The sequence below is a fragment of the Lepidochelys kempii genome, chromosome 2 (genome assembly GCF_965140265.1).
Source record: "Lepidochelys kempii isolate rLepKem1 chromosome 2, rLepKem1.hap2, whole genome shotgun sequence".
NCBI classification, from domain to species: Eukaryota; Metazoa; Chordata; order Testudines; family Cheloniidae; genus Lepidochelys; species Lepidochelys kempii.
Window position 1 is genome coordinate 96,565,076 of NC_133257.1, and position 20,657 is coordinate 96,585,732.

Consider the following 20,657-nt stretch of genomic DNA (forward strand, 5'->3'; position numbering starts at 1 on the left):
ATGTGCAGTGCAAAAACCATTTGAGTATTTTGTATGTTTCTTGAAACAAAATATATTCTTATAAATAATGGTATGCATGAACTCCACCTGTGAAGGCTTACAGAGATTTAAGGTTTATGAGCTTTGCTCAAAAAGCATCTTAAGCCAATTGAGTAGGAAAGATGTTAATGTATACAGTACTCTTCATGGTCAAGAAATCTCAATGTATAAAGTAATAGCCTTATTATTGGCTGCGTAGTCAAACAGAGCAACCAAATGTGGATTCATCATGGTGGTCGAGACACTGAAATCATTGGAAGTAATTTTGGTTTGCTTTTTGACTTAACTATGTTATTACTTGCAGGGCTTTATACTTCCTCAGGGTACAGCACTTTAACATCAGCACTGTGTTTGAACCCAAGTCCTGTGTGAGAAACTCAGTTTTTGGTAGAGGTTACATTATTCTAACATCTAGCCCATAGTAATGCTATATGGTTTTCCCTCAAGACTAACATTTTAGTGTCTGCAGCTGGTTGGAGAAGAATGACAGATTTGGCATCCCATAAGTTTATCTAAAGAATGGGGTGCTAAACGCTTTATTTTTCCAGCAAAAATCTGGGAATTGGGAAAGATGATATTGAGAAAAGGGATACTGAAGATTTTCTTTATTGATATGGCTTTAACAGACCCCAATCAAAAGCAAAAAAGTGATCTCACGCGTCAATAGACTAACTGTACTCATTCCATAATCCCTGCAGTAGGTTAACACCAACTTCAGTGGTTAGGTCAAAAGACATGTGAACACCAGCTTTAATTCACATGCATTCGACTAATCTCCTTGCCTGTATATTTGTTTCCCATGGCTTTTCAATCCACAAATTTTCCCCCAGTAGGCTTGTTCCTTAGCTCATGGTTTTATTTTGGATATTTTGTTTAGGTTGATTCAGATCCAGAAACTGAAAACATATCCATGAAAAATCCTATAAGGGAAAGCAGCCTGTAGATTTCTTCTGCAGGCATTGCCGAATATATTTGGGTTTGTCTAGTCATCCTCAGAATAACTTCTGGGCATGGGCAGCCCACCTATTTCCAACAGTAGTTCTCAAAAGTCTTTGCTGGTTCTCTTTGCCACCTGAATAGCTGCTTCCTAAACTATGGGGCCAAAGTAGAGCTAGTAGATTCACTGATTTTTCAGTTTTCCCGGAGTTCAGAAAAAAATGAGTTAGGTCAAACGGAATTCTAAAATTGCAAAAAGTTGGCAAATTAAAAAAAAAATCAATTTTGGATCATACTGGCAATTCATAGTCATTCATAATGACAATAAATAGTCATTGGGCTAGAGAGAGAATGAGTGAAAATGACTGACTCTGTAGCCTGGTTGTTATGGCACTCACCTACGATGTAAGAGGCAGCTCCAAGCTCAAAACCCTGCTGCAATGACTTAATTATTTATACACAGAGAGACTGACTGACTGCCCCACCAGATCATACAATATATCAGTGGCTAGGGCATTCCGTTGGTTTGTGGGACATTCACGTTCAAATCTCTGTTCCACATCAGACAGAAGGGGGGGATTGAATCCAGGCCTCCCATATCCCAGGTAAGGGCCTGAAGCACTGGTTTAAAACTTCTTTCCCCTAAATTGTTTGTTTTTGTGGTAAAAAATATTGGCCAAAACCGTTCAGTCATCAGTCAAAAAACATTGAGATCATTGTAGGCAAATGTTAATTTGTTACCGGAACAAATAGCCAGAAACCTATGATTCTGTTCTTACTAGATTTTCAAGAAGCCCTTTCACCATCCTTTAAAATTCATTGTAACTGTACAATGTAATGTAGGGGCAATTTATTGAAACCCAAAAGAAAGGAAAATTCTTGGAATTTTCACCTTTTATTGTGAAGTTAAGTTTCTGCAGGAGGCACTTGGAGGACAAGGAGTCAGGGAAAGGATGTTATATTAGAAGTTTACCAAAAGCCTAAAGATTACTACTGTAAATTCTTTGCCTTTTGGCTAATCAAGAACACAGATCCATTCTCCTTTTGAGAATCATAATAGACTTTTGTTTAGTAAGGCAAAGATTGTTGATATTTTCCTTTCTCATTTGCCTAATCTCATTTTGATACATGGCTCTATCAGTGGTTTATAAATTGACTTGCCTGTTCTTTCATCTCTCTCCTGGCATCTTCTTCCCTTGAGTTACAAATCCAATCTTGTGCCCGTAACTTGAGCACACACCCTAAGGGTGTAAAATGTCATTAAATAGGGCAACTAAAATACAAGTGAGATCACCAGAATGACTCATTGATAATGTCTGCTTTTGGATATGAGGAACATTAGCAAAGACTGGTCTATCTTTAGTTCAGCACAAGCAGTACTTAGACTTACTACTCTTTTGACTATCTGACCCAGATATTGGATTGTAGCCAGGTCAGAAGGATAGGCCCCAGTTTTTGAGGGAAGCTTTTATAAAATAAACATTTCAATTTCTGTCATATTACCCCCACTAAATATATATATCTGTTTACCTGTGAACCCATGATTGTCATTTTGGATATTTTACACAGCAGCTAGACACCTCTGGCTGGCCTGTGCCAGCTGACTCGGGCTTGCAGGGCTTGGACTGTTTCAATGCTGTGTAGACGGTGAGGTCAGGCTGGAGCCTGGGCTATAGGACCCTGTGAGGTGGGAGGGTCCCAGAGCTCAGGGCTCCATCCCAAGCCCATAAGTCTACAACAGCAGTGTAACAGCCCAAGCCCTGTGAGCCCAAGTCAGCTGGTATGGGCCAGCCACTGTTTTTTTCTTTGCTGTGTAGACATACCCCAAGGGGCAAATATGCTGCTGACTCCTAATACAGCCCTAATAGGGTTAACAGGGAAAAAGACAAGGAGTCAATTGAATGTAAAACTGCACAATTCTGTACCGGTGCTCCCTGATCTGGTTTTACTCTGTGTCTCATGAGAAGTTCTTTAACACTACAATGAATCTTTGACCATTCCTAGCTGTCTGTTCAGTTCCAGTTCTTTCCACGTCTGTGGAATCCATAGCATGATGTTGACACCCTAATTTTTTTTTAATAGTTTAAACCTTTTTTTTTTTTCAAGGTGACTCTAGTTCTGATAAAGGTGCACTATTTAGCTACAGAAGTGACATCGGATAGGGAGTCACAGTACAAGTTGGTCCACAATGCCCAAGCAAAGCCCCATGCCCTGGAATGGAGGGTCTCTTTCTACAAAGGAGACATTGATCAGTGCCCATTTAATCTCGGGAATCTCTGTGGAGACTACAGAGATAGGCCCAGATCCCGTAGTTGCACCAGGTGGGCTGACCCTTGTGATTGTCTGGATGCCCATTAATTTCAAGAAAAAAGAAAAGGAGTACTTGTGGCACCTTAGAGACTAACCAATTTATTTGAGCATAAGTTTTCGTGAGCTACAGCTCACTTCATCGGATGCATACTGTGGAAAATACAGATGAAGTGAGCTGTAGCTCACGAAAGCTTATGCTCAAATAAATTGGTTAGTCTCTAAGGTGCCACAAGTACTCCTTTTCTTTTTGCGAATACAGACTAACACGGCTGTTACTCTGAAACCTGTCATTAATTTCAAGGAAATTCCACAAGGGAATGGAGTTTGGGTTTAGTTGCAAGAAATGGTTAAATAATACCAGCTGATATGGTGGGTTTAGTGCTGTATGTACATTTTCAGACAGAAGATAATGGCATTTTTACTACTGACCTGTGAGTAGTCCCACAGTAGAGTAGACTACTAATCATATTTATAAGTCTTAGTAGGATTGAGGCGTCTGTGAACTAGAAATGGAAAAACTATATAACCCGTGATTAATTCTGCTCTAATCTTAATTTGCTTGTATAGTTACTAATGATTTTGGGGCGGGGGACAAACAAGCCTGTAATTTGATTTACCCAAGTAACACCATTTCTGAAACTAAAAGTTTCTGAATTATTCTGTCTCTGATGCTGTGAATGCCTTCATCTACTACACCATTCTCCTTGAATATGATTGTTTTTTATGTTTTCCACATAGGGATTTTAAAATAAAACTAGGCTGTGCCTGCGAAAAGTAAATCTAAAATAAGACTGTCTGATTTCTTTCTAAATCCTTGCTGGCTTGTACAGCCTTTTTCTGCAGTAAAAGCTAGTGATGCCTTATAGCCTTTCACAGTTGTCAGACCATATAATTTTATCAAATAATTGGTTCTGGTCTTCACAAAACTGCAAGTAACAAAGTTCACATCATTTTATTTAAAACTTTTCTGCTGTTGATGGAATTCTCCTCCTGTCCTTTTTTTGGTTCAAGTTGCTGGATTCTCTCATTTTTGACCATTTCTAACCTATTTAGAGCTTTTGATAAGTGCCTGTTATCTGATTTCTGGTACAAAAATCACAGCTCTTCCTTTAAAATCTTGAGAGCATTTGGTACACCCTTGGCATAACCTCCATCTACCTGTCTTTGAGTAAATAAAATCACTTTTTAGATGTTCATTCTCCATCATTTAGTAAAATGTTTGTTGTTGTTTTTGTTGATACTTAATTTCATTCCCCTTAGTAATGCACCGATCAGCATTCAAAAAAGCCTGACTCTGTTGAACTTTAAGGTCGTGGCATGTTCTAAGTTGGATTGCAAAAGACCATTCTCATTCCAGTACTAATGAGTATTAACCCAAGAAACAAGTTGCTCTGGTTACCCAGGTAGTTGGCTCTAGTACTGAAGTTACAATTTAAAACTTCTCCAGTAAAGCCAAGTGTTTAAAGCATTATCTCCTCAGTGCAGCAGGCTCTCAGTACTAACAAAATAATCCATTGAGTAGAAAGCCCTACATAACGTGCGATATTGCAGATTTTGCAATATTAGGCTTCCACTGCAATTTTGACAGCAGGAGCCTCTCTGAGCATGTACCTGGTAGTGGGATCCCCAGCCACCCAAGGGCTGAGAGCAGGAGCCCCCTCTTTCAACCCTGGGCAGCCAATCTAAGCCTCAGACCCGTGCTCTTAGCCCCGGTCAGCTGACAGCAGAAATTTGGGTAAAAATAACAATGCACTTTATTACTGCAAATATTAAGGTCCATTATTACTTTTCCACAATTTTCCCTGGTTTGTCCACAACTCAACTGCAATTTTTTGACAAGCATCCTGCAAGTCATGCAGAGCCTTAACTGAGTAACAGTAATAAAAAAACTGCTTATGTTCATCCATTATTAATTGTCTTAGTTCCAAAACACTTCATTCCATTCCTTTAAAATTAAAAACAGTGTACAATAAAATTATGATGGAAAATGGGTTTTTTCCTCATGGGGTGAAAAGTGGGCTCTGGCACTTTTAAAGAGATGGTGTGCAGAACTGGCTCTGTCTTGTGTTTAAAAAAATCCTTTTTCTTGATTTTTAAGAGTATTAATCTATGTACAATAGAGAATGGAACAAGTTAAAAACAATAATTTACAGTGTTAACACTGCCCCTTTTGAAGTCTGACTTGTGCTTTATGAATGTAAAGATAAAACTACAGAAAAATGAAGAACTGTAGTTTCACTTGTATGTTTTTATTTTCCATGTTCACATTTTTAAAACATTTATGAATCCTGCAAAACTGTTAAATTATGTATCAGGTTGACTTTTTTCCAGGGTGTTCATGAAACCTCTGTAGGGTGTGCTGGCTGGCTAACCCTTTAACCTCACCCAGAAAAAAGGAGATTTTAGCAATATTTTGTTCTCTTTTTCAGCTGGAGAGACTACAGTCTGAGAATACCTTTGAGTGGGGAAAGAGAGAGATATTTGAAACAGAAAAGCAAAGTCTGGAAAGAGAGAATAGAAGGTGGAAGTCCCAGGTGAAAGAAATTCAGGACCTTCTGGATAAGAGAAATAAACTGCTATCAAGTAACTTGGGTTCTGATTTCAAGACAGCACAAGGTGAACTACTGGAAAAAAATAAGGTATGGACTTTACTTGGTAGTAGATCCAAACTTGTTTCAAGGAAGTTCTCAGCCATCAGCACAGATTTAAAATAGTCACTGATCCTGGAAACATTGATGCATCTGTGTAACATTACACACAGGAGTATTCCTATTCAAGTCAAAGGGATTCGTACATGCATCAAGTAGTGCATGAAGTTAAGTGTTTGCAGGATTAGGGGCCCTAATGTATCGCTTAATTTTATTTTTGAATGGATGGCATGTTCTTTGAAAAAAGGCTCTGATGGATGTAGTCATTCCATAAAGTATAACAATGACAATGATTTTTCTGCATAGTTGCTATAGCTATTAACTTTTTCAAACTGAAATATGACAACAAAATCATAGTAAATATTTCCATACTAGACTTTCTTTCATGTAAACTCAATTTTACAGAACTTCAGATTACTGGACTCCTATTTAATTTACCTTGTTCAGTATTCAAATATCATATATAGTTCATTCTTTGAAACTATAATACTGCAATAGCTCATTTTCCAGGAGGAGTGTGGGTTTCTAAAGAACAACAAACTGCTTATATCTTATCTTCCTAAAATATCTTTCCACACTATTGTCACAGTTCAGGACAGGTGCATCTCTATTCCCTCTCCGTGGTCTACCAATGGCACCCACACTCAGGCTTCCAGCTTCCCATCCATCACCTCTCTTGGGCAGAGACTCACATTTCTCTCTATCCTGACCGGGGTTTTTCTAGTCTGCTCAGTTTCCTGCTGACACGGCAAGTCAGACTGCCTAAATAGGCCAGAGTCTGTGCTTTGCTTTCTCCCCAGATGCTATAAACAACATAGTTACCCATGGTTAAGTTACCAAAGAGCCCTTTCTAAGCAAACACATTTATTCCTAAGGTGTGAGTATTACAGAGAAAACGTTTTATAAAAACAATAAAAGAACCTACATGCCTGTTAATAAAGTTACCAGAGAACAACCCCAACTCCAGCCTGGAGCTCTGGTAGGTGATCAGTCCTTCAAACCTCATACAGGTTTGTTAGTTTTTCTTCTGTGGTTACCAGTTCATAGAATCATAGGGTTCGAAGGGACCTCAGGAGATCATCTAGTCCAACCCCCTGCTCAAAGCAAGACCTAATCCCCAACTAAATCATCCTAGCCAGGGCTTTGTCAAACCTGACCTTAAAAACTTTGCAGATGACACTAAACTGGGAGGAGAGGTAGATACGCTGGAGGGTAGAGATAGGATACAGAGGAACCTAAACAAATTAGAGGATTGGGCCAAAAGAAATCTGATGAGGTTCAGCAAGGACAATTGCAGAGTCCTGCACTTAGGACTGAAGAATCCCATGCACTGCTACAGACAAGGGGACCAAATGGTTAGGCAGCAGTTCTGCAGAAAAGGACCTAGGGGTTACAGTGGACGAGAATATGAGGATATGAGTCAACAGTGTGCCCTTGTTGCCAAGGAGACCAATGGCATTTTTGGATGTATACGTAGGGGCATTGCCAGCAAATAGAGGGACGTGATTGTTCCCCTCTATTCGATATTGGTGAGGCCTCATCTGGAGTACTGTGTCCAGTTTTGAGCCCCACACTACAAGAAGGATGTGGAAAAATTGGAAAGCGTCCAGCAACAAAAATGATTAGGGGACTGGAACACATGACTTTTGAGGAGAGGCTGAGGGAACTGGGATTGTTTAGTCTGAGGAAGAGAAGAATGAGGGAGGATTTGATAGCTGCTTTCAACTACCTGAAAGGGGGTTCCAAAGAGGATGGATCTAGACTGTTCTCAGTGGTAGCTGATGATAGAACAAGGAGTAATGGTCTCAAGTTGCAGTGGGAGAGGTTTAGGTTGGATATTAGGAAAAACTTTTTCACTAGGAGGGTGATGAAACACTGGAATGCGTTACCTAGGGAGGTGGTGGAATCTCCTTCCTTAGAAGTTTTTAAGGTCACGCTTGACAAAGCCCTGGCTGGGATGATTTAGTTGGGATTTGTCCTGCTTTGAGCAGGGGGTTGGACTAGATGACCTCCTGAGGTCCCTTCCAACCCTGATATTCTATGATTCTATGAACCTCTAAGGAAGGAGATTCCACCACTTCCCTTGGTAACACATTCCAGTGCTTTACCACCCTCCTAGTGATTTTTTTTTTCCATAATATCCAACCTAAACCTCCCCCACTGCAACTTGAGACCATTACTCCTTGTTCTATAATCTGGTATCACTGAGAACAGTCTAGATCCATCCTCTTTGGATCCCCCTTTCAGGTAGTTGAAAGCAGCTATCAAATCCCCCCCTCATTCTTCTCTTCCGCAGACTATATAATCCCAGCTCCATCAGCCTCTCCTCATAAGTCATGTGCTCCAGCCCCCTAATAATTTTTGTTGCCCTCCGCTGGACTCTTTCCAATTTTTCCACATCCTTCTTCTAGTGTGAGGCCCAAAACTGGACACAGTACTCCAGATGAGGCCTCACCAATGCTGAATAGAGGGGAACACGTCCCTCTATCTGCTGGCAATGCTCCTACTTATATGACCCAAAATACCGTTAGCTTCTTGGCAACAAGGGCACACCGTTGACTCATATCCAGCTTCTTGTCCACTGTAACCCCTAGGTCCTTTTCTGCAGAACTGCTGCCTAGCCACTTGGTCTACAGTCTGTAGCAGTGCATGGGATTCTTCCGTCCTAAATGCAGGACTCTGCACTAGTCTTTGTTGAACCTCATCAGATTTCTTTTGGCCCAATCTTCTAATTTGTCTAGGTCCCTCTGTATCTTATCCCTACCCTCTAGCATATTTACCTCTCCTCCCAGTTTAGTGTTATCTGCAAACTTGCTGAGGGTGCAATCCACGCCATCCTCCAGATCATTAATAAAGATACTGAACAAAACCAGCCCCAGGACGGACCCTTGGGGCACTCCGTTTGATACCGGCTGCCAGCTAGTCATGGAGCCATTGATCACTACCTGTTGAGCCACTGATTACTACTTGAAGAACTACCATTTCATCACATCTATTTCAAATAGTTCTTTGATGCTCATAACACTTCCCAGCGTTTACACTGGTCATGTCTCCCCACAAAGAAAGTTACATACAATTTCACAATAATACATCAACTTTGTATTTTTAATACATTGGATTCCAAAGCTACTTAAATTTAATTCAATCAGATTTTTCAAGGATAGTGCAGGAAATTGCCATATCTGTAACAACTATGAACCTTCCTTTAAAATGCTTTTAGACTGGTATTTATTTGAACCAATAAGTATATAAGATATTCCTTTATAAGAAAAGTAATTTGAGATTTCGAAGAGACCACTGGTCAAATATACGCATATATGAGAAAATATGTTACTGTGTATCAAATAGAATTCATGTGGTGAATAACTTGGTGTTCATGCATTTTCTGAACACGAGATCAGCAGTGTCCATCTGGGCTGTCCCCACTCCCATCCGAGGGCATAAAAGGTGGAGTAGATCCAACCATTCCTCAGTTCTTTTCTTACTACCTATCACTGTGACGCTGAATCCTTGCAACATCTGCCTTTTCTTAGGCTATATCTGTGCTACCACTTATTTCGGTATAACTTACGTCACTCAGGAGTATGAATAAGCCACCCCCCTGAGCAATATAAGTTACACTGATCTAAGCACGGGTGTGGACAGCACTATATCTGTTTGAGAGCTTCTTCCTCAGACATAGCTACCACTGCTCATTGGGAATAGATTAATTAAGTCAACAAGAGTGCTCTCTCCCATCAACTTAGAGTGACTATACTAGAGAGCTTACAGTGGCACAGCTGAAAGCTTTCTAGTGCAGTCATGGCCTTAGTTAGGCTTTGTCTACACTGGCACTTTGTCAGCAAAACTTTTGTCATTCCGGGCTGTTTAAAAAAAAAACACACACCCCGAACGACAAAAGTTTTACCGACGAAAAGCTCCGGTGTGAACAGCGCTTTTTCAGCAGGAACACTCTCCTGCCGACAAAGCCGCTGCTGCTCATGAGGAATGGAATTTTTTTGTTGGCAGAAGAGCTTTCTGCTTTTAGCATGCCTTTTAGCAGAATGGCTGTAGCGGAACAGCCATGTCACTAAAAGCCACGTAGTGTAGTCATGTAGTACAGGTTGTCTTTGCAGCTGCTGAGTGTGCTGGTTGCTTTCAATTCAGGATAAATGAGGAACAATTAATGGTCATTTGATTCAGTGGTAGCTGATAAAATGGAAAACATCCTGGGGGTTGACAACAAATGCCACTGCACAAAAACTAGACTGAATGCAAGCATAGGACAGCTGGGGATTGATTTGCTTGCAGCTGTGTATCTATCTGCCAGAAACAGCCAAGAAGCAGGCAGAGAGAAGCAGAAAGAAAGAGACAGGAAAAGAAGCACTTGTAACATGTCCTTCAGAGAAAACTAAGAAGGAGAGCTCTTTGGGGAGAATGCTGGCTGGACAGAGGATTGACACTGTAAGGAAGGAACTGCTTCCTGCTGTGTGATTCCTACTATGTTCAGGGAAACAAAGCTCCATTTGTAAATGTACAGAATTCTATCCAAGAAATACCAGACTTCATCATCAATTTCTCCTCCTAACAGAAACAACCTACAAGACCCCAAATGTTTGCTAACCACTCAAGTCAAGAGGGCAATACTGGTTTTAGGAGTAGGATCCAGCTTCCAAGGGGAGAAGTGTGAGCTGGTACTCCTGTTGAGCCAAGGTGGAACAAATAATGGAGATGGTTGTAGAACTCAAAGGTGCCCTGAAGAATTTGAAACAAGGTCTAAAACAAGAGCTGGAGGCTCTGCAAAAGAATTAAAGCAAAATGCTGGAAGCTTCCCAGGAAGGGCTGAGAGATAACCTGTAGGCAGAGATGAAGTCTTTTGGGGGGCAGCAGCTACAGAGTGGTTGGGGAGCCCAGCTCCAACACTTCCAAATCTGGGATGGCAAGGTAGATCAAAGAGGTGACCAGCAACCTGCCTGTCAAGGATAAGAAGGTTTTCCAGGAAAGAGGGGATATCAGGAAAACTTTATCCAACTTTCAGAGTAACAGCTGTGTTAGTCTGTCTTTGCAAAAAGAAAAGGAGTACTTGTGGCACCTTAGAGACTAACCAATTTATTTGAGCATGAGCTTTCGTGAGCTACAGCTCACTTTATCGGTTGCATCCGATGAAGTGAGCTGTAGCTCACGAAAGCTCATGCTCAAATAAATTGGTTAGTCTCTAAGGTGCCACAAGTACTCCTTTTCTTTTATCCAACTTGGATCTTGCTAACAAATGAGCCTCAGCAAGGATTCCAAGAGCTGAAAAATATCACCTTGAGAAGGAAATCAAAGAATCATGAACCACAGATAAAGTCAGCCATCTGGCTATGGAATTAGGCGAGCCACAAAACATGGGTGAAAACAAGACATTTACAACACTTTTCTACCTTGTTTGTAATCCAGAGAACCCCAGAGTGGAGAGATCAGATTGTTCCAGCTCAACTGAGACAAAAGCTACATCTTTGTTTTTTAAAGAGGGGAGGAGAGAACTCACTGGAAGGGTTATTTGGCTCAGTTCAACACCATGGCAGAAATGGGTGGCTGGGTAGACAAACAGAAAGGGGTGTTTCTAGTAGCCAACTTGAGTGGCCCCGCTCTGCTAGTCCTACACAAGTGACTCCCTAGAAAAGAGACAATCATCCAGACTTGGTACAAACTCTAGATATGTGGTTAGCAGTCAGCGATCAATCTGAACTGATCAGGCCACAACTGAGACGTAAAGAAGAGACCCTACCTGAAGTGGCAGAAAACTTGAAGAGACTTGGGTTCCTGGCATATCTGATACCAATGAGGATTTTCAGGATAAATGGGCCACGGACCAATTTATAGACACTCAGCTAGACTTGCAGATCAAGATCAGCAAAAAAAGGTCAGATGCACTCCAACAGGCTCTGGAATGTGCCACAGAATTTGAATCTTTCCATAGGTAGATCATCAGAAGCAGAAACAGTCTAGTGAGAAAGATGGAAGCTGATCTCTGAGTCCTGTAAGTACAGGTCTGTGTCTAATATGCATGATGGCAAAGGGGATTCTAATATTGCTCGACATTTTTGAACAATTAGAAACAAGTATTAAATTCAGTTTCTAAAACCAAGGGAAATTGGTAATAATGCAAAAGTAAAGGGAAGCAGTTCATTTAATGCTGCTACGGTGAAAAATCTAGTCACAAAAAGGATTGCTCTAAATGTAAGTCTCACCAGGAGAAAGCCTCACAAGTGTCTGGTGAAAGCCTCTCACCCTGTTTTGGGAAGCAGGTATGAGAGCAAGCTGAAGGGGCAAACTTGGAGGTAAAAGAAGCAGCACCACAGCTTTAGTTTAGAACGGGGCAGTTAATAATAATTGGCGTTTGGCTATTAAGTGTGTAATAGGATCTATGAAATGCAAAAGAATAATGGACACTGGCTCAAATCTAAGAGATTAGATCTGATGTGATAAAATGCTAGACAACAAGGAATCCAAAAGGGAACCATCTAATTGATCTCAAATGGAAACATTGACTGGGGAATGTTCATCTGCCCAATAATGGAGAAAACTGAACTTCTGGATTTTGAGCAATAACTCATTGTAGTTGAGATAGTGGATGAGCTAATGAGTGGTTTGGATTTCATTATGGCTAATAAATGCCAAGAAAGTTATTTTACAAATTCATTCTGAGGAAACTGACAGCACCTCAGCTATGCATTACATCAACAGACAGATGCCTTTCTCATCCCCTGGATGCTAAGATTGATGTATGCCTTTCTGCCAATACCCATGGTAACAAGTATTCTGAAGAAACAGCGGTGAGATGCAGGACTGATAATCATGATAGCCCCAGTGATGGGCAGGCAGTTCTTGTCTTGTCTGATGAACCTAGCAGTGAAAAATTAGCCTTCCACCCACCAATCAGACATAATGTCCACTGAAAGAAGCTGGTCAGCTTCTGCTTCAGTCCAAATGATTTATAAAGCTAGATGTAAGAGGTTTTCTGTCTGGGCATCTCAAAATCAGCTGTCCCCCTTGACAACACCTATTTCAGCAGTGTTGGACTATTTACTAGTCCTGAAGCAAGCTGGACTTTCCACCAGCTCCATAACCATTCATTTAGCAGTTATAGCTGCATATTTCCAACAGTCAAGTCTACACTGTATATTCTCATCCTACAGTGGAAAGAATCCTTAAAGGTCTTATTCATGTTTTCATAAAGCCAGGGTCATTCTCAGGCCTCACCCCAAGTTTCTGCTTAAGGTTGCTTCAGACTTCCATCTGAATAAATTTATTTGTCTTCCAGTTTTCTTTTCCAAGCCTCAACCCTGGGGGGAGCTAAACTTTGCACACTTGATGTATTAAGAGCATTGTCTTCTTACTTTGGTGGAAGAAAGTAATTCTGGAACACACCCAAATTACTTGTGGCCTTTTCTGATAGAGGTAATGATCAGGCAATATCCTTTCAGAAATTATCAGAATGGGTCTCCAGCTGTATGAGAAGATGATATGAGCTAGTCAGCATCATATAGTCATTAGAACTTATTCACTAAATGTCCCTATTTCTGAAACCAGCAGGGCAACTACATGGAGTTCAGTTCACACCATTTCAAGACACTACTTCTTGGTAGAGGTTCCAGTTCAGATGACTGACTTGATGGTGACTTGACAGATGGTGGATAAGTATCTGTTCTTTTCTGTGCCTCACTCTGAAGAATCATTTCCTCAAACTGCCCTCAAAGATTTTCATAACATAATAGAAGAGTCCTATTAGTTAAATTATATTGTCCACCTTCTGGCCAGTGTAGGACTTTTCCCTTCATTACTGTGTATTCTCCAGTGATTCTCTAGGTGGACTGGTGTATCTTAGTTCTTCAATTAGAAAACAGTTTGGCTAAAATAAGAAATGGCCCATTATTTAAACTGAACCATGCTTTGTTTTTTGCTCACAGGAGCCATGCTGTGTGTTTTAGCACAGGAGCCATGGCTGCAGCATGAATGGGAGGTGGGCTAGCTCTGCAACCCCACCCACTGACAGGGCTTCTCCTTCTCCCCAGGCCTGTGACCAGTCTAGAACCTGGCCACAACCCCTGGGGATGGATTAGCAGGAACATAGTAAGCAAGATGCAAGAAGTAATTCTTCCACTCTACTCAGCACTGATAGGGCCTCAAATAGAGTCCTGTGCCCAGTTCTGGGCACCACACTCTGAGAAAGATATGGACAAACTGGATAAAATCCTGATGAGAGCAACAAAAATGATTAAGCGACTAGAAAACACAATCTATGAGGCAAAATTTAAAAAAAATTGTGTTTGTTCAGTCTGGAGAGGAGAAGACTGAGGGGGGACATGATGATTAGTCTCCAAGTATGTAAAAGGCTGTTACAAGAAGGAGGTTGATAAATTGTTCTTAACCACTGAGGACAAGACAAAAAGAAATGGGCTCAATTGCAGCAAGGGGGGTTTAGGTTGGACATTAGGAAAAACTTGGTAACTGTAGGGGTGGTTAAGACTGGAACAACTCACCTAGGGAGGTTGTGAAATCTCTATCATTGGAGGTTTTTAAGAATAGGTTAGACATACACCTGTCAGGGATGGTCTGAATAATATTTAGTTCTGCCTCAGTGCAGGGAACTGGGCTAGTTGACCAATCAAGGTCCCTTCCCGTCATTTCTGTGATTTGGGAAATACTTCTATAGATAGTTATAAGCACACCAGTTGATGGTCATAAACCTTCGTTATAAGTGTCTTTCTGGAGAATATAACAATCAACTAACTATTTATTAAAATACCTATTATCTTGTTCCTCTGTATTAAGGATAAGTTTCTAAATAGTTATGAAAGCATGCCCATGAGGCCTTTTTTTAAGGTCTTAAAAGTATTTAGCTTACTTATTACAGAATTAGCCCACTCGTAACATGGATGCCTTCAGAGAGATTGCAGCAGTGTACTGAGGATATAATTAATGTTATGACATTTACTTTCCCATATAGTTTTGCAGTTTATTGCTCCAGTAGCCTTGCTGCTATTTTTAGGAAAAGGAGAGGAGAGGGTGAAAAGGAGTGTGTGTCCATGAGTCTGAGTGACTGCAATTGTTGTTCATTAAGCAGTAAGTTATGTGCCTTGAAATGGGGGTCAGGTAGATGCTAGAATGTGGGGGTGGGGGCGGGGAGAGGGGAGGATTCAGGGAAGGGAGAGGGAACAAAAGAACCAGGGCCAGAGTTTGTTACCCTTACCTGATCTGAGTTACATTAGCTCATTCCAGGAGTAGACCAGCTGAAATCTGTGGGACTCCTCTGAATAAGGTGCAATTCATCATGACTGAGGGTGCTGTCAACATTTGGCACAAATGAGCTTCTGTAACTTTTCCATGCTTAATTGTTTGTATGCGATGTATTTTGTTTTGCTTTCTTTTGTGATTTTTTTTTTAAATAATAAAAATACAGTGAAAACTTAGCATAGGGCTGTGAGTAAGCACCAGCTGTAGAAGTATAAACAAATAGTCTGTAGCTTCCAACCTAGACTGCTTGCCAAATAAATGCCCCTCTCTTACCCTTCCCCACCGTCCACCAACAAAGGAAAGCTTGGAGGTGAATCTGCAGTCTACCAATAGTTTTGCCATATAGCAGCTGTTCTTAAACTGTGGGTCAGGACCCCAAAGTTGGTCGTGAACCCATTTTAATGACCAGGGCTGGCTTTAGACTGGCTGGGGCACAGGCCAAAGCTGAAGCCCAAGCCCCACCACCCAGGGCTCAGTATTCAACTTCAGCCCAGGGTGGCGGGGCTCAGGTTACAGGCCCCATGCCTGGGGATGAAGCCTTTGGGCTTTGATTTGCCCCCACTCCCTTCTGGCAGCGGGGCTCGGGTAGACTCATGCTTCGGTCCCCCGTCCTAGGGTCATGTAGTAATTTTTGTTGTCAGAAGGGGTTCACAGTGCAATGAAGTTTGAGAACCCCTGCCATAGAGGTATTTTAGAATGGTTTCCTTGTACTTAGGATAGGCAACAATGGTACCATTACCTGGTAGTAATGGTTGGGAAATATTGACTCTTTAATGACAGGTTTCAGAGTAACAGCCGTGTTAGTCTGTATTCGCAAAAAGAAAAGGAGGACTTGTGGCCCTATTGATTGCACTTCCAGGCATGGAGTTTGCATTTTAAAATAATAGTTATAATGTTTGATAAATAGGCTGGCAACTAATGTTAAATATATCCAAGTGGTTCATTTTAGAAGGGATTGCAATGAATGGAAGAAAACAATTGAAAATATAAATCAATACCCAAAAGCATATTATTTACTGAAGGAAATTTATTACCATCAACTCTAAAGATCATTTTGAACAAAATCTGAAATTAATTTTGTTTTGTTTTCCAGTGCTACCTCTAATTATTAAGGTAAAGGTCTGCAAGTAAAGATCTGCTAAGTAATATATCTATTTATCTAGCTTTAAAAATAAGTACAAATACAATAAATTAGCTGTAGGGTATAACTTTGAAGTCACTACTTGAGTAATGTTTCCGCGCTTGCTGTTTTGTCTTTGCAATAGGCTTGTAAAGGTTTCATGTATATGTAGTCAAACTGGGAGTGAGAGAGAAAAGTCAGTGATACTCTATCAACTCCATCCCAAAATAACCTCTGCATGCTAGAAATGCCAAAACACAATGCTGCTCTTAGTAGATGCCTAAAATATGATCATCAATTATTTCTGTGCTTCCCCTCACTGTGGTTCAAATATAACCATGGACACTGCTGGGCCTTCAGATGTAGTTCCTTTTTGACTTAGAGGAGGTGATACTTGTGATACTTGTCTCAGTGGGACAGTAACCAATGAAAGGGGTTTGATTTTTCTTTGTTTTCGAAATTGAGGAAAAATCCCACTGTATTTTCCAATGGAAAAAAAGTGGCAGGAGAAAAGTTAGGGTGGGATTTTTTCTGCACAATTTTTAAACAAAAAAAATTGTCATCAAAACCTCACTCTTAAAAATATTTTGGTCAGCTCTATTCACAAGGCTCTTCGTAAAAACTGTTTTTCTGTTTGCTTGTTTGTTTTTTGTTTGTTTTTTTAAACTTTTACATCCACATTTGTGTACTCATAATCCCCAAGTTTCAGAAGTGATGGGTATTTCTTAAACATGAAAAATCAATGAATCCTTAATCAAAGTGAAGCCTGCTGTATTACCATTCCCTTGAGATACATAGCCTCCCATGTTAGATTTATTTAATCTTTCTTATCTTCCTCCACTGGCTGCCATAAGGTAATACGGTGGCTCCTGACAGCAAGAGGGCTACCATCTTCCTTGAGGGCAGTTTGACTTCTCTCCTGTTGTAAACAATAGCAGATGATGGCCATTTTGAAAGTGTATGATTGTTCATGGAATTCCCTGCAGCAGAATATTCTGGAGTCCATGCTGAAGAAGAAACTTTCAGTTATGAAAAAAAAAAAAACAAGAAAACATGACTATGAATCCTAAAACTTTACTTTCAACATTACCCATTGCACCACAAGTACTTACAAAGGATAGAAAGGGGAACCTGGGGGTCGGGGGAATGGGGAAGCAGAAGGTCCCAAATGGGATAGAGGGAGAAAACGGAATTTGTGTGCTGTGCATGCAGGGAAATATAGAGGTCAGGAGAGGGGGGGAAATTGCCCAGTGCTCTCTGGCTGCTCTGTCCTGCTCCAGAGTGGGAGAAGGTAGCCACTGTGTGCTACTGAATCTGTTCCTAAAAGTGTGTGTGTGGGGTGGGGGGCGGGTATGTATGTATGTATTTATTTATTTTCTAATTTAAGTTTGATGCTATGTATCTTCACATCTTGAGAAATATCACGTGGTAACATTAGCTTTGGGTTTCTTTGCTAGCATTTAAGTATGAATTGTTTAATGTAAAAAATCCAACATTCCTAGATAACTGTTCACATGGAATTAATCTTAAGATTATAGGTTTCAGAGTAACAGCCGTGTTAGTCTCTATTCACAAAAAGAAAAGGAGTATTGTGGCACCTTAGAGACTAACCAACTTATTTGAGCATAAGCTTTCGTGAGCTACAGCTCATTTCATCGGATGCATACTGTGGAAAGCACAGAAGATCTTTTTATACACACAGACCATGAAAAAATGGGTGTTTACCATTAGAAAAGGTTTTTTCTCCCACCCCACTCTCCTGCTGGTAATAGCTTATCTAAAGTGATCACTCTCTTTACAATGTGTATGATAATCAAGTTGGGCCATTTCCAGCACAAATCCAGGTTTTCTCCACACACCTCCCACAACATCCATAGTGGCCAGGATGGTGTTATCAGGAAGATTCTAGGTGGACTCCTCCTGAAGGTCGAGACAGCAGACTGGAGTTCTACATAGAGTGCTTCTGCCGATGTGCACAGGCTGAAATTGTGGAAAAGCAGCATCACTTGCCCCACAACCTCAGCCGTGCAGAACACAATGCCATCAACAGCCTCAGAAACAACTCTGACATCATAATCAAAAAGGCTGACACAGGAGGTGCTGTTGTCATCATGAATAAGTCGGAATATGAACAAGAGGCTGCTCGGCAGTTCTCCAGTCCCACTTTCTACAAGCCATTACCCTCTGATCCCACTGAGAGTTACCAAAAGAAACTACAGCATTTGCTCAAGAAACTCCCTGAAAAAGCACAAGATCAAATCCGCGCAGACACACCCCTGGAATCCCAACCTGGGATATTCTATCTACTACCTAAGATCCATAAACCTGGAAATCCTGGGCGCCCCATCATCTCAGGCATTGGCACCCTGACAGCAGGATTGTCTGGCTATGTAGACTCCCTCCTCAGGCGCTACGCTACCAGCACTCCCAGCTACCTTCGAGACACCACTGACTTCCTGAGGAAACTATAATCCATCGGCGATCTTCCTGATAACACCATCCTGGCCACTATGGATGTAGAAGCCCTCTACACCAACATTCCACACAAAGATGGACTACGAGCCATCAAGAACACTATCCCCGATAATGTCACGGCTAACCTGGTGGCTGAACTTTGTGACTTTGTCCTTACCCATAACTATTTTACATTTGGGGACAATGTATACCTTCAAATCAGCGGCACTGCTATGGGTACCCGCATGGACCCACAATATGCCAACATTTTTATGGCTGACTTAGAACAACGCTTCCTCAGCTCTTGTCCCCTAATGCCCTTACTCTACTTGCACTATATTGATGACATCTTCTTCATCTGGACCCATGAAAAAGAAGCACTTGAGGAATTCCACCACGATTTCAACAATTTCCATCCCACCATCAACCTCAGCCTGGTCCAGTCCACACAAGAGATCCACTTCCTGGACACTACAGTGCTAATAAACGATGGTCACATAAACACCACCCTATACCAGAAACCTACAGACCGCTATTCCTACCTTCATGCCTCCAGCTTTCACCCTGACCATACCACACAATCCATTGTCTACAGCCAAGCTCTGCAATACAACCGCATTTGCTCCAACCCCTCAGACAGAGACAAGATCTCTATCAAGCATTCTTACAACTACAATACCCACCTGCAGAAGTGAAGAAACAGATTGATAGAGCCAGAAGAGTTCCCAGAAGTCACCTACTACAGGACAGGCCTAACAAAGAAAATAACAGAACGCCACTAGCCGTCACCTTCAGCCCCCAACTAAAACCCCTCCAACGCATTATTAAGGATCTACAACCTATCCTGAAGGATGACCAACACTCTCACAAATCTTGGGAGACAGGCCAGTCCTTGCCTACAGACAGCCCCCCAATCTGAAGCAAACACTCACCAGCAACCACATACCACACAACAGAAACACTAACCCAGGAACCTATCCTTGCAACAAAGTCCGTTGCCAACTGTGCCCCCATATCTATTCAGGGGACACCATCACAGGGCCTAATAACAACAGCCACACTATCAGAGGCTCGTTCACCTGCGCATCCACCAATGTGATATATGCCATCATGTGCCAGAAATGCCCCTCTGCCATGTACATTGGCCAAACCGACAGTCTCTACGTAAAAGAATAAATGGACACAAATCAGATGTCAAGAATTATAACATTCATAAACCAGTCAGAGAACACTCAATCTCTCTGGTCACGCAATTACATACATGAAAGTTGCGATATTAAAACAGAAAAACTTCAAAACCAGACTCCAGCGAGAGACTGTTGAATTGGAATTCATTTGCCAATTGGATACAATTAACTTAGGCTTGAATAGAGACTGGGAGTGGCTAAGTCATTATGCAAGGTAACCTATTTCCCCTTGTTTTTTCCTATCCTCCCCCCCCCCCAGACGTTCTTGTTAAACCCTGGATTTGTGCTGGAAATGGCCCACCTTGATTATCATACACATTATAAGGAGAGTGATCACTTTAGATAAGCTATTACCAACAGGAGAGTGGGTTTGTGGTGGTGGGGAGGGGGGGGGTAGAAAACCTGGATTTGTGCTGGAAATGGCCTAATTTGATTATCATACACATTGTAAGGAGAGTGATCACTTTAGATAAGCTATTACCAGCAGGAAAGTGGGGTGGGGGGAGAGAAAACCTTTTGTAGTGGTAAACACCCGTTTTTTCATGGTTTGTGTGCATAAAAAGATCTTCTATACTTTCCACAGTATGCATCCGATGAAGTGAGCTGTAGCTCACAAAAGCTTATGCTCAAATAAATTGGTTAGTCTGTAAGGTGCCACAAGTACTCCTTTTCTTTTTGTTTAAGATTACGTGATTGCAGTTTAGG

At 41.2% G+C, this 20,657-nt stretch overlaps 1 protein-coding gene across 1 annotated transcript in view; it reads left to right on the forward strand.

The window, feature by feature from the left end:
• The window catches only part of CCDC102B (coiled-coil domain containing 102B), a 316,005-nt gene that overhangs the window by 72,439 nt on the left and 222,909 nt on the right, over window positions 1-20,657 (forward strand). Inside the window, exon 5 of the mRNA XM_073329434.1 lies at window positions 5,715-5,924. Within this exon, the coding sequence (XP_073185535.1) occupies window positions 5,715-5,924 (210 nt within the window). The remainder of the gene's footprint in view (window positions 1-5,714; window positions 5,925-20,657) is intronic.